Raw genomic sequence first — 15199 nt, 5'->3', positions numbered from 1 at the left:
CAATACCCTTTTTACCGCAGTGACGGATAAATCAATCACCCAAGGGGGTCCACCTTTATGCCATCAAACCCCATCAATGGACTAGAGGTAGGTCGAATTGATGATGACAGGATCTTCAGTTGCTCAAAGACCACCTTTGTGATAATATTGGCGCTGCTGCCTGGGTCTACTAAAACTCTTTTGATCATGTAATTTGCCACTAGAAGATTGATGACTAGCGGATCCTCGTAGGGAAGCTAAACTCTGCATAAATTTCCATCGCCGAACCCAATACTGATACTACCTGAAGCGATAGTGTTTACCGAGGACAGCTTCCTTAGCTTGTAGGTTGTCCTCAGTCTGGATCGGTATACCTCTTCTAACTTTTGGTTGTCTTCTGATCTCCCATGTATCGCATGGATAACCTTCACTTGATTTCCTTCTACTTTCCGAGGATTGATCTCCCGAGGCTTTACTTGCTCTTTTGGTGTGAGGTAGTCTACTAACTCCCCTCTGGTAATCATGTTTTCCACTTGCCGCCTAAAGGATCTACAGTCATTGGTTGTATGTCCGCAATCCCTATTGTAAGCACAGTGTTTGCTTTTGTCCATTTGCTCCAAGGGTTGCCTTATTGGCTGGGAGGCCATGAACCTTATCTTGTTTTCTTGGAATAGCCAAGCCAGGGTTGTACGGAGGGGAGTGAACCTCTCCTCTGTCCTTTGCCTTTTTTCGGGTACCTGAGCGACTGGTGTTGAGGTATGCTGGGTTTTTTGACTTTTTGAACTCGAAGCTTTCTCCAGAGGCTTATTTTCTACCGTGACAAAGGTGGCATGTTGCACTCGGTAGGCTACATTTTCCTCAAGTCGAATGTAGATTTGTGCCCTAGCATTGAGAATTTGCATGTCCGCAGGGGAATATTTGACTAGGGAGGTATGGAACTTGGTTTCCTGAATCATGCTGATCTTGAATGTTTCTATAGCAGTTTCAGGATGACAATCTACTATCTCTGAGGCTTCCATGTTAAATCTGGCAGGTAATCTTGTAGCGTTTCTCCTCTCTTTTGCCTTACGGTAAAGAGACTAGAGATGGTCTTCTTCTGCTTATTGTTTCACAGTATTGTGCTAGGAACATAACGCACAAAGTTCGTAGTTTGGGATGGATTGGTGTGGCTTATTCTTGAACCACTCCAATGCGGCTCCCGGTAAACTAGTCAGGAAAACCTTACACGTGAATGCATCATTATGATTGTCCAGAGTCATCTTCTGTGAATAATGGTCGAGGTGACGAGAATGATCCCCTGTACTATCAAACTGAGTAAAAAAAGGCTTGGTGAATTTCTTAGGTCTGTCAACAAGGTATATATCGTCGTTGAATGGAGTCCTTATTAGAGAGTTTTTATGCTCTCTGGCATCTTGGTGGGTGTCTGTATCCTCAGGAGCCTCTTCTCATCAAAGGCCTCATATACGCCAGCACCATCCAGAATACCATTAGACCATACCATAAGCTTATGGCTGGACTCGGCCTGTTCATCCTGCATGCGATAAGGATGATAGTCCGAAGTGACCACCTCAGTTCCTATCCTCTGCTCTTGCTAAACTTCGTTAGGCCGGACCTGATTAGGCCGTACCGCGTTGGCCCGAGGTTCGTTAATCGGAGGAATGTTTTAGTTGGGGGGAGGTCCTGCCGCATCACTAGGTGGTGGTTGCAGTGCTATCTGAGCCATCACCATTTAAAGGGAATCGTTTCTTTGCTAAAGCAACGCAATCTGAGCCGTGCTAGCCTTGTTCACTTGACGAAGCATTTCAAAGTGGTGCAAGAACTCTTCTCGCATCTTTTACATCAACCCCATTTGCTGATCAGCTGTTGCTGCGGATCCTCCGATTGACATTCCAGATCATAGTAGCATAAAAGATTTGAATCAATTGTGGGAGTATATTTCTATACTATTCCCACAGATGGTGCCAAAATGTAGGTGTAAGATTTCTTTTAGTCAACAAAGATTAAAGAAATAATACAACTCACTCAAGAAAAATAAACATTAACAAGAACTACTGAGAGAAAAGCGTATATTGCTCGATCATCTTTATTGGAGGACTAAGCCTCTATTTATATACAAAAAAGTGGTAGAATTATGGTAGGACTCGCCCTGCTTATCCTCCAATTAATTTCATATACAATTCCTTACTAATTAAATTATTGCCTTTACAGTTATCTCCATGTCAGATTCTTCCTTTTGTAGAACTTTCCTTTCGTGCAGGATCATTCGCTTAGTAGAAGTTATTCATTCTCAAATAGTTTGCACCGGATACATCTTGGGCCAACTGAGCTTGATTAATGGGCTGGAAGGCTAGTGCTAGCGATCTTGGTCTAAAGGAAGACTCAATTTGGGCTCGACCATGATTGAGCTCTCACAATATAGTAAGGGATTGAAAGTATAAATTTGTATTGTGATGACGTGGATGGCTATTATTGGAGGGGGATTTTTCCCTCCACACAAACGTAATTGGTGCACCTAAGTAAGAAAAAATATTTCTTGACAGCCGAGTAGATTCAGAAATTTGTTTATGCATGTGTTATGAGTTATGATATATGTAGAACCATTTCAACTGCACTATTGTATTGTATGTGTCAATTTATATTTAGCTAAGAAAGCTCTAAAAAGTAAAACTTCCTGATAGTGTGTTTATTGTATTTGTTTAAGGGATTTTTACTAATACATGGGCTTAAGGCCTAAATACTACCATAAGATAAGGTCAACTTCTTAATTTATCAAGAAAATGAGGGGACCACACAACTTTTTTCTTACAAATGAAAAGACTATTCAATTATTTCTCTAAAATGGATTGTTTTCTACTTTAGACCACACAACAATTTATAATGTTACTTTGACCCAACAAAATATGTTATTATATCATAAAAGCTTTAAAACATAAAATAAGCTGACGGAAAGATCCTTGAACAAACTATTTAATATTTTTAACAAACTATTTAATATTTTTTGTTACTTTTTAATTAAGATGGATTAATATGGACTTATAGATTTCTTTAGACAAAAGATCTTATATATAAATTAAATTTAATCTGATACCAAAATTAAGTTGGATCTAACCGGATAGAAGCATACAATTAATCATATAGAGAAAATTAACAATTAAATCACAGAAATGACTGCCGAACCTAATAGCGCTTTGATAACGCCCTGTAAAAACACCTGAACACCGGCAAGAACGGGCCAACAAGCCAACAGTTCGAGTCAACTCACAAAAGAAATTGTTAATCTTAAAACTAAGGTTGCTTGTACTGGTTGGATGCAAGAAAATTCTAGGATCTACACTGTCTGGCTAAATAAAATCTATATTTTAGATCATTTTGTCGACGGAAGTCTTTTGCCCGAAGGTACTGAAAATACTAAATAAAGAAACGAAATTTTTTGGAATAAGGCAAACTGGATTATTTTATTTCATGTACAAAATATACATGGATATACTCTATTTGTACATAAAAACACTCTTACACAATATTTTACAAAAGAAACACACTGAAAGAAGTCACAAAAGATAACACACTGGAAACTGAAGGCTGAAATGCTTAATGGTTCTAGACTTGATTGTTCTAAAACCCGATACCCCCTGCTTGATCAGAGAGGCTCTTCTTATAGGAAATGAGGGAAATAAATCTTCGGCTGAGATTGAAGATGCTGCATAGACGGTAGAGATTCAAGATGCTTTAGAGATAAGATGACTTGAATTATTGCTGAACTATTGATGTCTGCTTCTGGAGAGTCTTATCAACTTTTACTGTAGAAAATCTGCTTTCGGATTTGTTTTATCTATACACTATTGAGAATCTGCTTTTCTTAGATGCTGAGGCTGCCTTTATCTATATACTATGGAGAATCTGTTTTTCTTTATATACGTTTAGAACTCTTGCATATTGGACAAATTTCTGTCGGTTGTGCTATCTTGTGAGATGTCATCTCTGTGCATGCGGGCCACATATGCATCAGTGTTGTCTGGTGAGTTGGTTTCTTCATTTTTATAGGCAAGTTCGAACTATTCCAACAACATTTTTTCCTCATTTATAATTTCTTCAACTTCTGGAGATATTTCAATTTCTAGAGGAGATTTGATAACATGGGGAATTCTGTCTTTGATGAAAATTTTCATATTTATGTTATGATTATAGAGTTTGAAACCAAGATTATAGCTTGGGTTAACCTGACAATAACCTTTATAATACACCAAATGGTTTAAAGTAGCTGTATCTATATCATTACGAAAGTTATTTACGAAGTCGACATGTCGTGTCAGAACCTTGACTTCAGTTGGATCAGAATAAATGTAAATTCGGTGCTGTCCCAGAATTATAGCTCCATATTTTACCCATTTTAGGGGAATACTGTGGATTTGAAGGAGAATTGGACTTTCTGGAATGAAATTTTGGGTTAGTTTTTGTTCGAAGGCAATGGCTTGGTTTAAATGGTTGGGAAAATTACCTAAAGAATTTAGATATTCTAATGGCATATCTTTTGGTATGGTGATGCTATAGATCATTCCTAATTCTAATAACTTGCTTAGGTAACATGTGGTAGTTCTTGAAGCAAAAAGAGTTTTTCTAGTTATTTTAAAAGGGATAGAAGAAAACGATATCTATGTCTAACAGGATAATGGCCATAGGTATGAGGGTGCCGGATTGTATAAATCTTAGGAAAAAATAATTGTATCGAGTTCCTTTAGGTGAACTGTTGTTTCTGAGGTAATTCTGGATATCAATCCATTCTTTGAGACCATTGGACTTAACTTCTTCAAGGATAAATTCTTTGATGTCTTCAGGAAAGATGAGCTCAATTTGTTGTCTTAAGATTTCTCGGTAAGTTGGAGAAAAAAGGGTTAATAACCTGGCATACTTAGTTTGTACCTGTAGAAATTGAACTTTCTGAAGATTTTCGTCTTCATTATTCCTTTGTTCAGTAATGGTCAGTTCTGTGGGATTTGCTGTCATTTTTTGATAAGCTAAATTTAATATTTTTAAATGAGATATAAGCGTCTCATATTCTTGCTATAGAGTTTGATAAGCCTTATTAGATGCTACAAAATATTCACTTAAGATATTTAGATTTCTAACGAGGGTTCTATTGGGGTTATTTCTAGAAAACCAAATATTATCTAAAATAAGTTTTTGGTCACGAAAAAGATTATGTCTAGCGCGGAACTGTTGAGCTGGGTTTTGGATAATCAAAAGATGATTAGAAGTGCCTAGTATAAAGCTATAGCTATTGTTGCTCTTGGTTTCCATTCCTGCAAAATTTAACAATTAATTAGTAAACGGGATAAAATATCTGCTAAATAATTTTCTTTTCCTTTGACATGCTCAAATATAGGTTTAAAACCTCTTCCAGTAATACAATCAATAAAGGAAATCCATCTTTTTGCAGACATCCGCTATTGCTTTGCTTTGTTTGCAAATTTAACTATGTTATCACAATCTGTTCTTTTAAGAAATTCTTTATCAAGAAGTATTTGAAATTTTTCTATAGAGTTGATTACTCCTAGAATTTCTAGATCTGTTAAGGGTAAAGCAGATTGTGCTTTATCAAAAGTTCTGCTAGCATGACGACAAATTTGTTCTTCGTCTCAAGAAGATTCTTTTGTAGGTCTTTAAAGAAGTAAACCTGCCCAGCCTTGAGCTGACGCATCTATCTGAATTATTTTATAACTATTTTCAAGTAGGAGTTGTAAGAGTTCTAACTGAGTAACTAAAGATTTAATTTTCTTAACTAACTCTATGTCTTAAGTATTAAAATATTTTTGACCATGTTTTCCTAATTTTGAATATAATGGTCCTACTAATTGTTCTAATTTGGGAATAAAATATCGACCATAATTTAATAATCCTAAAAATGCTTGTAGCAATATGAGATTGTAATTCTACTTTTCCGTCTTTAATGTACAAGTCTAAAAATTATATATCTTATTTTTCTAATATCATCTTTTACTACTTATAATGAGTCCTTGTGTTATAAATTCATTGAATATAAGTTCAAGATGTTTTTTACGCTCATCTTTAGTTTGATTGAAAACTAAAATATCGTCTATGTAAACACAACAGAATTTTGAATGTTTATTGAATATGGTATCCATTTTTCATTGGAATTCTTGTGGTGCATTTTTTAATCCAAAAGGCATAACAAACCATTCATAATGTACTTTATGACATGTAAAGGCAGTCCATTCGATGGATTCGTCAACCATACGGATTTGCCAAAATCCTAATTTACAATCAAATTTAGAAAATCATTTTCTATCTTGTATTCGATTTATTAAAACATCTTTATTAGGAATTTTGTAACTGTCATCGTATATGTTATCATTTAATCTTTTATAATTTATAACTATACGAGCTTTTCCTCTTTTTATTTCGGCATGATTTCTAACCATAAAAGCTGGACTCTTATGTCTACTATTACTTTTTCTTATTACTTTTAATAATAAAAGTTCTTTAATTTACTTTTGGAATTCTTCTTGATCATCTAGAGTATGAGGATTATCTTGTATTTTTATAGTTATAAAAGGATTTATTATGTTTAATTTTGCTTCAATTTTTATTTTTATATATACCAATGTTTCTGGGGATCTTCTCCTAGAATTTCAGTAGTTTCAACTAATCTTATAAGATTATCAATGTTTAATTTGGGGTTTTTTAATATAGTTTTATTATTAAGTAAAATCTTTGGTTCATCAAAATGACTAAGAAACATTAATGCTTCAGAAACATCTTTTATAAATCTAGTTACATTAAATAAATTTTATGTCGTTTCTTCTGTCATAGGTAATTCAGTGATAGGTAAAGTATTAACATGAGTAATGATTCCTTTTTCCTTTTGAGGGATAGTAGGATCTTTGGATGGAATAAAGGTTCCTTTCTTAAAAAATTGTAAATTGTTAGGGGTATACATGAATCCTCCAGTAAGCGAGTTTATAAAATTTAGTCCTAGAATAAAATCATAAGTACTGGGAGTATTATTTACTACATAGGTTTGAGGTAAAACAAAATTTTCATTATTAATTACTATAGGAATATTCTGAATACAATGTGTTATTGGTAGTTTTTCATTATTATATTGACCCATGTTAACATTATAATTTAATTTTACTAGTGCTTCTTTTGGTACTAAATGCTTTTGAATTATGCTTTTAGATGCTCCAGTAACTAACATAGCTGAAGTTTGGAATAATTTTTCTTTAAATTCTAAAGTTACTGGAAATTGGATTAAACTAGATGGTTTATATATTGAATTTCTAGATTCAACTAACGTATATTCTAGCTCATTTTCGTATTTATTATAACAGTCATGTCATAATAGAGTTTTACAATGGTCTTTGCAATAATGTCCTTCCGTAATAGAAGAGTTACATTGTTTACAGTTATAAGCTATAAAAAAAAATTTTCAAAATAATATTGACATAAAGGATTACGTATAGTACAAATGAAATCTTCCATAAAATGAAGTCCTTGTTCAAGATCTTCATTAAATTCACTGTCAAGGCTTTCTATACTATATATGCTTTCATTATCCTCGTCGGAACTATAAACACTTTCTAATTCATATAATTCTTCTATTTTGTTCCTCAATATCTTCAAGTATGTTGATTTTCTCTTGTATTTGCTTGATAGGGTTTTGCTTATATCTATAAGGGCAATTTGGTATTATATGATCTGGATCTCCACAAATGAAACATTTGCAATTTCGTTCTCTTGTGGGTAGTGTATTAACTTTACTATCTTTATTATCTTTTTTATCTTTAATTATTTTTCGTTTTTTATACCAAGGACATTTTCTAAATGGTTTGGGGTTGCTTTTAAAATTTTTAACATATGGTTTTTTGTTATTATAATTTTTATATGTTCTACTCTTTCTTAATTTATATTTTCTTGGTTTATTTCTTTTGAAGGTTTTCTGAGGTATACAACCATATTGTAGCGAAAAATCTAATTATTTACAAACATCAGAAATTGTTTCTTAATTTGCTTAGATTCTTTACGTTGATGACACTCTCTTTTTAACATGTCATAGACATGGTTAACTCTATCTCCTATAGTTAATCATTCCCTTCTAGGATTTTCTAACAATTTTTCCCAAATCTTAGTTCCTACACTGCCTGGTAATTTCTGAAGATATCTATCAAATAAAGTTATGTCTATGATTTTACTTGTAGCTGCGAAATATTCAAAAAACTTATTAATATAATCTCTTATGTATCGAAAATCGCAAATTTGTAATAACTTTAGATTATGTAAAGCTTCATTTTGCTTTATTTGTGTTTCTTCTAATAATCTATCTTCACCGAGTAATACCCTTTTGATTAAGCTGGTAAACTGTTAAATTGTAAAATTATCTTTTAAGAGGTTCTAATCATTTGCATAAGTAACTTTATAAGATTGCCACCAATTTTGAATTGTGCCTCTTAATAGCGTTTCACAATAGGTTAATGCTTGTGTTCTGTTATCAAACCAAGTTAAAATAGCTGTTATAATACAGTCTTGTTCCCAATCGTCGATTACACGTGACCAGTCTTGGGGATCGTGTCATGATATATCTAATATGGTTCCTGCATCATGTGCCAGGATATTATCGTAGCGTCTACGATGTGGTGTCCAAGTGTACATCTCTGGTATGTTTTTATTTTCTACATATGTTTCCTATGTAGGTTAAAGTCTTTGTCCCGTGAGATACTCATCATTTGTTTTATTGGTACTATTAGATGCATTATGCATTTCTTGGTTTACAGATCTATCAGTAGGGATGTAGATCCTTCTGGTTCTTTTCCTTCTTTATGCTCTATTTGTTCTATGACTACGACATTTAATTCTTCTTTTAGCCTATTTAGTTCATGTTTTGCTTAGAAGGATTCAAACCCGACTTTTAATATATTTCGCTTAATATCATTATTATTTCATTCGCCTAGATAAATGCTTTCTATAAGTTGGTAATTTAGCTCAGGATATTTCACTTTCAAATCCTCAAATTCAAGATTGTCAAAGTCGTGCATTATTTTATCTAAAATTTCATCTTCTAATCTATTATAGAGGACATTTATTTCTTCAGGAGATTCTATTTCTATTAGTGTAGTTAACAAGTCTTCTTGAGTATCATCGACTAAATTATCCTGCCTTTTATAATTACTAAACCTTATACTAGCTTCTCCACTATTTTTTGTATATATCATATTACTTTCGGGGATTTTTTATTTATAGTAGTGAGATTAGGTAATTTCTATTATGTTCCTTCATAGGTAATACTGCTTACTTTTCTGGCTTCTATCATCTGAACATACTTACTGCTAAATGGTTTAACTATTTCACTGAATTATGTTTTAAATTGTAAGTTACATTTATTAACTGTTTTTCCCATAAATAAAGTATTAACTAGTAGGTTTTCAAATTATCCAGTCATATTATATCCTTTTGTGGATATAACTATCTTAATATGTTTACTAAATTCTCTAGTAGTCATCGTATAATTGGGGATACATCCTACTATCGCTGTATTGTCGGCTAAATCTATTTCAGCGCTAGCTATTTGTGCTTGTTGATGGTTATTCCATCAATCATCATAAATATAAGCAAGTGCTCTAGTTCCTATTTCTGCTCTGGTTAATCCTACTAATCATATCATTATGACACTTAAATGCATAAGTTCTAAATTATTATCATGTAATTCTTGACATGCTTCTGGTGTTATAAGGTCTAAAATAACTTAATTTTTGCTGCACTCATTCTTCTTTGGCTAAAATGATTATATATCTTGCTTTGGAAGTCTAGTAAATTATTGGAATAAAGATTGACTTTATTTTTTATCTTCTTCATTCTTTTTTCTATATATTTTTTAGCATCATGCTCATTGTCATATAAATCTTCTACTCTCATTATTTCTTTGGCTTTTCTAAGGATAATGGCCATTGTGATATTTGTTTAGGAGGTTATAATAAGTTTACACGCTTGGTGGTTATAGGCGAGAACGAATTAGTAGTTGATAATTTTATATCCTTTATTTTATCCGATAATTCAACTAATTCTTTAAAAGATTCTCTAGGAATATTTTCTTGTATTACTTCTAATTTTTTCTCAAGTTTATTAACTTTTTCAGACAACTGGAGTAATAACTGAATTAAAAAGTTATTTTGTCTAATATGTATATTAATTGATTGTACGTCTATTTTAAAACTTGTAAATCCTATTGGGTCTTTATCAATTTTATAAAGTTCGGCTAAAGCTGTTAGATAATCAGAATTACTAGTACTCATAAAACTACTGTAATAACCTTTGAATATCAGTTTAAGATATTTTAAATAGTCGATAATAATTTTTTGATTTTCAGAAATATTTTTAATATCACTATTTATTTCTTTAATGGCGACTAAAACTATTTTATTATCTAAATTATTTAGACTAGAATTCTGTACTACTTGTTCTTTAATATAATCAAGATTTTCTCCTAACCATTTTATGGAATTATCAAGGTTATTAAAGTCTATTCTATTCATAAACTTAAAATAGTTGCCTTCTAGCCTCTAAAATATTTTGTAGTAAAATAATTTTCGATCTAAGTTTGTTTATCGTCTTTGTAGACTACGCGTTGTGTCTCCTAATTCTTGGGCAAAGTAACAGTTCCTAAGTGCTGTTTAACAAAATTCTAAAACTTCTACAAGTGTTTTTTTTGGGTAAGTTGTGCATAAACTAAACTTTAAGGGTGAAAAATATAATTTTAACTTTCTAAAGGGGTTAAATAAAATGCATTGGCTTTTAGTTCATGTTCTCGTAAATATGCAAACTACATTCATGGATTGGTAATATTTCTTTGTTGCTACCACTTTTCTGTAAAATTCCCTTTGTTTAAATCTCCATTGGAATATCCAACAAATTAAATCTTTTCAAGTATTCTATATTGGTTTTAACTTGTTACTATATTGTTTTGCTGTCTTAAATATGCAATTTTTAGTTACACCAGGGTTCTCCATGTCTTTGAATAATAATTTGTTGTATTATCTTTGATATTCAGGCATCGATATGATATTGAATTCAGCCTAGATGGGATCGAAATGAAACTGCTACTGCTTATTTTATGGTTGTGTGACAACTATATAAACTCATTCGCATGTTGATGTGTGTTATTCTATTTAAGAGATCTGGTACATTTTTTCTAGAATTCAGGTATTGTTCTGGAAGCGGTGTTACACAACCCGATTACTATTCACCCAATACTCACTGACTGTCGTACGTGGCTTCCAATGTGTCAATTTTTTTTTTTTTGAACCGATGCCCCTTCTTTCTCCCTACTCTTTTTCTCTCTCTCTCTCTAATTATCGGCAACGAACCCATCTTTCCGACGAACATCCGCGACCACCATCTTCTCCGTCAAACATGCTGCCGCCACCTCCCCTACCACCATGAACACTACTCATCCACCACTCAGTTCTATCACCCACCACCCACCGCCCAGCTCCACCCTAGTTCGTAAACCCCACACTACCAAAGTCAGCATCACTTAAATCTAACCAAACCACCACAAAACCTACTCCGAAACCACTCATAGAACCAAAATCATAGCCACAGACCACCATCCAAATTACTCCTAACTGCTGCCACTCATCACCACTGCCTATACAAATTACAACCAAGTTCACCATATTTATTGAACAACCCCACAATCAATTTTTAATTAAAAGCACAAAAGACCAGCCCCAATTTCAATTCTAAAACACCAACCTAAACCATCAATTTAATGTTTCATCGCAAATAATTCAAGCAAATAAAGGATGTTTTTCTCAAGTCAGAAATTCATGGATGAAAGTTGATGAGCTGAATGGGAATCTTGGTTAGCCAGACTTACCAACAAATCTTTAAAAGTGCATGAAGATAATGTTGGGTTTTATTTTAATATTTTATGTAGAAATCAGTATACTGTAATTAATTAAAGAGTAATTTAGACTCGTACCTTATTGATGATTAACGCACATATATCTTTAGAATATCCATGTAATCTTCTGTGAGTTCTTGCAAAATATTAGAGCGTTTTACCCCCTTCTGAGAGTTGTTGATACGATATGTCTAAATAAGGGTTTTAAAACCCATATATATAACAACAACAGGGGGGGGGGGGGACGGCTTCTCTACAAACGAGCATACCTAAGTCTCTCTTCCTATCATGGAAACTTAGATATTAATGGTTAGAATTAAATCATACCAAATAAGTTAGAAAACCACAATCCAATCGTATAAAACCATACTCCCAATTAGACCACTAAATTGGAAAGTACAACCCAATCCATCAAGTATCAATAATTACATTGCAATCCTACTTTAAAAAACGTAGTGCATAGGACCATAAAATAATTTTTATTATATATATATATAAATTTCCAACAATCTCCCACTTGGTCCATGCACTTTAAGTTTTATAAAATGACATAATGAATTGCAACAACACTTTATAAAAGTCGAGTGGCCACTCATTTTTATTTAGAAAACACAATTATCGAAATTGATGGATTGAAACTTTAGAACACTGTCCTCCATAAATTTCCTCAATAGTGAATCATGAATGCGTAGACAAGTAATATATTAGTCTAAACAATTCTATGATTTCAAAACCGATTCCATCTAGGATTCAAGCAAATATAGTGGTTTTACTGTATTTCATGAGATGTGCAAACTGCATATGGTCTAAACGCATACCTCACTACCCATCCTGCTTCATACCATTGCGTAATGTCACCTGAACATATTACAGCAAACCATAAACCTTCTGTTTAGTGTGAGGGTTGACCGATATGGAGCCAATCCCATAGAGTGTGAAATACTCCCACAGACAAACTTTAATATTTATGTTTAGATTTACCAATGTGGTGTCAATCTCACATATAGTCCAAACAACCTCATGAGTGAAATATTACTCCCAGACAAATCTTATATTTGGATTTACCGATATGGTGTCAATCTCATATCTAGCCCAAACAACTGTATGAGTGAAATATCACTCCTGGATAACCTTTAATAATTATTTTGGATTTACTGATGTGGTGCTAATATCACATCTAGCCCAAATAACCTCATGAGTAAAATATTACTCTCAGGCAAACACAATAGCATGTGCATAAACCATATATATCAAGATAATAATAATGATACATCATAACTTTATTTTAAATGCAAATAACTATCACTATAAGGTGTAAACTGGAGGAAAAATAACTGTTACAATAAGACATAAAGAAACTAACTGCAATGTAGCATATATAAAAGAAATACTAGACATCATAACATAATGACTCTCGAACACCTATCCGAATCACGTGCTTTATAAATATTTTATTATCTTTGGCTGAAGACCTTTAGTGAGAGAATATGTAACAATCTTTCTGTAACCATATGGGGAAATCTTAATGGCACTTAAACCTTAACTTTCTCATGCTCGAAATGAACTTTATGTCAATGGGCTTACTATGCTTGGTCACCGTTAAATTTTTTCCATATACTTAATTAATATAAGCATTTTGAGAAAGTCCAAGTATTCCAGTAGCGTGATCTCTATGGATCTTAATGCCAAGGACATACTTTGCATACCCATGTCCTTCATGTCAAAAACTTTACATAAAATTCTCAATATTATGTATCACAGGAATGTCATTGCTACCTTACAAAATATCATCAACATATAGGACAAGAAAAACAAAAATGACTCCCACTGAACTTAAGGTATATGCATTTATCCATAACATTTTCTTTGAATTGACAATTAGTAACCACTATATCAGAATTTTGGATACTACTACTATAAAACTTACTTAAGCCATAAATGAGTGATCATAAAAGAATGACTCTTAAATAGTCCTTTAATGAAGCAAGAGAAAAATCTCAAAGAAATCAACACTTAACGTTTGCTTAAGCACTTGGCCATCAATGTTGTCTTTATATCCATCAGACACCTCAAAAACACCAACTACAGCATACTTCCAAGCTTTAGAAGATCTCTTAATAGGCTTAGGAACTAAATTAGAAACTAAAAGAAAGGTCTGCAAAGGAGAAATAACTAAAAAAGTTGGAATATTAGTTTTAACTGAAACCACTAAAGAAAGTGGAATGAAGCCTGGAATAAATAGAATATATGCTGAAAATAGTTTTCTGCAAAAAGAAACTACAATATCTTAAACTCCCACTGGATTTACCACTCTCATTAAATATGCATGACATATTCCAATAATCTCCATAGGTTTACAGGATAGTAAAATCTCGAATCCTTTAATCTTTCAAGATGCCCAATAAAATAATCATTGATAGTGTGAGTATCAAACTTCTTGATATCTGCATTATATAACTCTGTCTCTATAAGACCTCCCCACACTTTTTCTCTCCTGTAACTTTATTTTGCCCAAGAGAACTAGGAATGGTGTACTATGGCACAATGCCTTACTTTTTAAGTATGTACTGAAAATATTACGATTTACACCCTCCTTACCATTCTCCCAATAAAACTCATGCATCACCTTAGTCCGATCTTAAAACCATAATTACTATACCCAACTACTTTCAATTTTAGTCTGGTATATTTTACACACATCAAGTGCTTCGGACTTCTGGTGGATTAAGTACACAATTATACCTTGAGAACCCATCAATGAAGACAATTAAATACATTTACCGCAAACGAGCTACAATAAGAAATGGACCACAAATTTCGATATAAATATAGTCTAAAAAACCAAATGACCGACTAGCCTCAAAATTGTATTTCTCTGCATCTGTCCTTTGATACAACCAATGCATAAAATTTGTGGCCCAATAATCTCATCCTTAACCAAGCGTTCAAGTCCCTTTGAAAGACATTCCCCAATAACCTATGTAAAACATAAACGAATCCTCTCTAACCAAAACACGATTTTATTCGGAAAGTATCGAGTCAATAGAAAAACAAGAAACATGTAGGATCATACCCGAATCCATCTACTATGTCTATACCTATACTTTTACCAAGGTAGGTTCAAATGTTAACATAGCAATTTTTCTTTCATGCTTTGTTTTTCTTTTCACCACAATAGCCTTTTCTTTTATATTCTTTTATTTCTAAAGAACCAATATTTATTATTCCATGATCAATATCTTTTATTGTATTGTTCTTTCTTTATTCTGTTTAGCCTTATATACTTTCTTGCCACCTAGTTTA

At 32.8% G+C, this 15199-nt stretch overlaps 1 protein-coding gene across 1 annotated transcript; it reads right to left on the bottom strand.

The window, feature by feature from the left end:
• Positions 1-236: 236 nt before the first annotated feature.
• Positions 237-998, bottom strand: LOC132280578 (uncharacterized). The gene has a single exon (XM_059782445.1). It carries the CDS (start codon positions 996-998, stop codon positions 237-239), a length of 762 nt encoding a protein of 253 aa, XP_059638428.1.
• Between the last annotated feature and the right edge of the window lie 14201 nt (positions 999-15199).

Source organism: Cornus florida, unplaced genomic scaffold, assembly GCF_030987335.1.
Source record: "Cornus florida cultivar Cherokee Brave unplaced genomic scaffold, ASM3098733v1 CherokeeBrave_3.0.0_Hap2_Chr01, whole genome shotgun sequence".
Classification (NCBI taxonomy): domain Eukaryota; kingdom Viridiplantae; phylum Streptophyta; class Magnoliopsida; order Cornales; family Cornaceae; genus Cornus; species Cornus florida.
The sequence above is the reverse complement of the archived record's forward strand: the minus strand, read 5'-3'. Positions and strand labels throughout refer to the sequence as shown.

What these genes read in the sequence shown, in the direction of transcription:
- LOC132280578 (XM_059782445.1), bottom strand. Translation starts at nt 998, where the DNA reads ATGGAAGCCTCAGAGATAGTAGATTGTCATCCTGAAACTGCTATAGAA.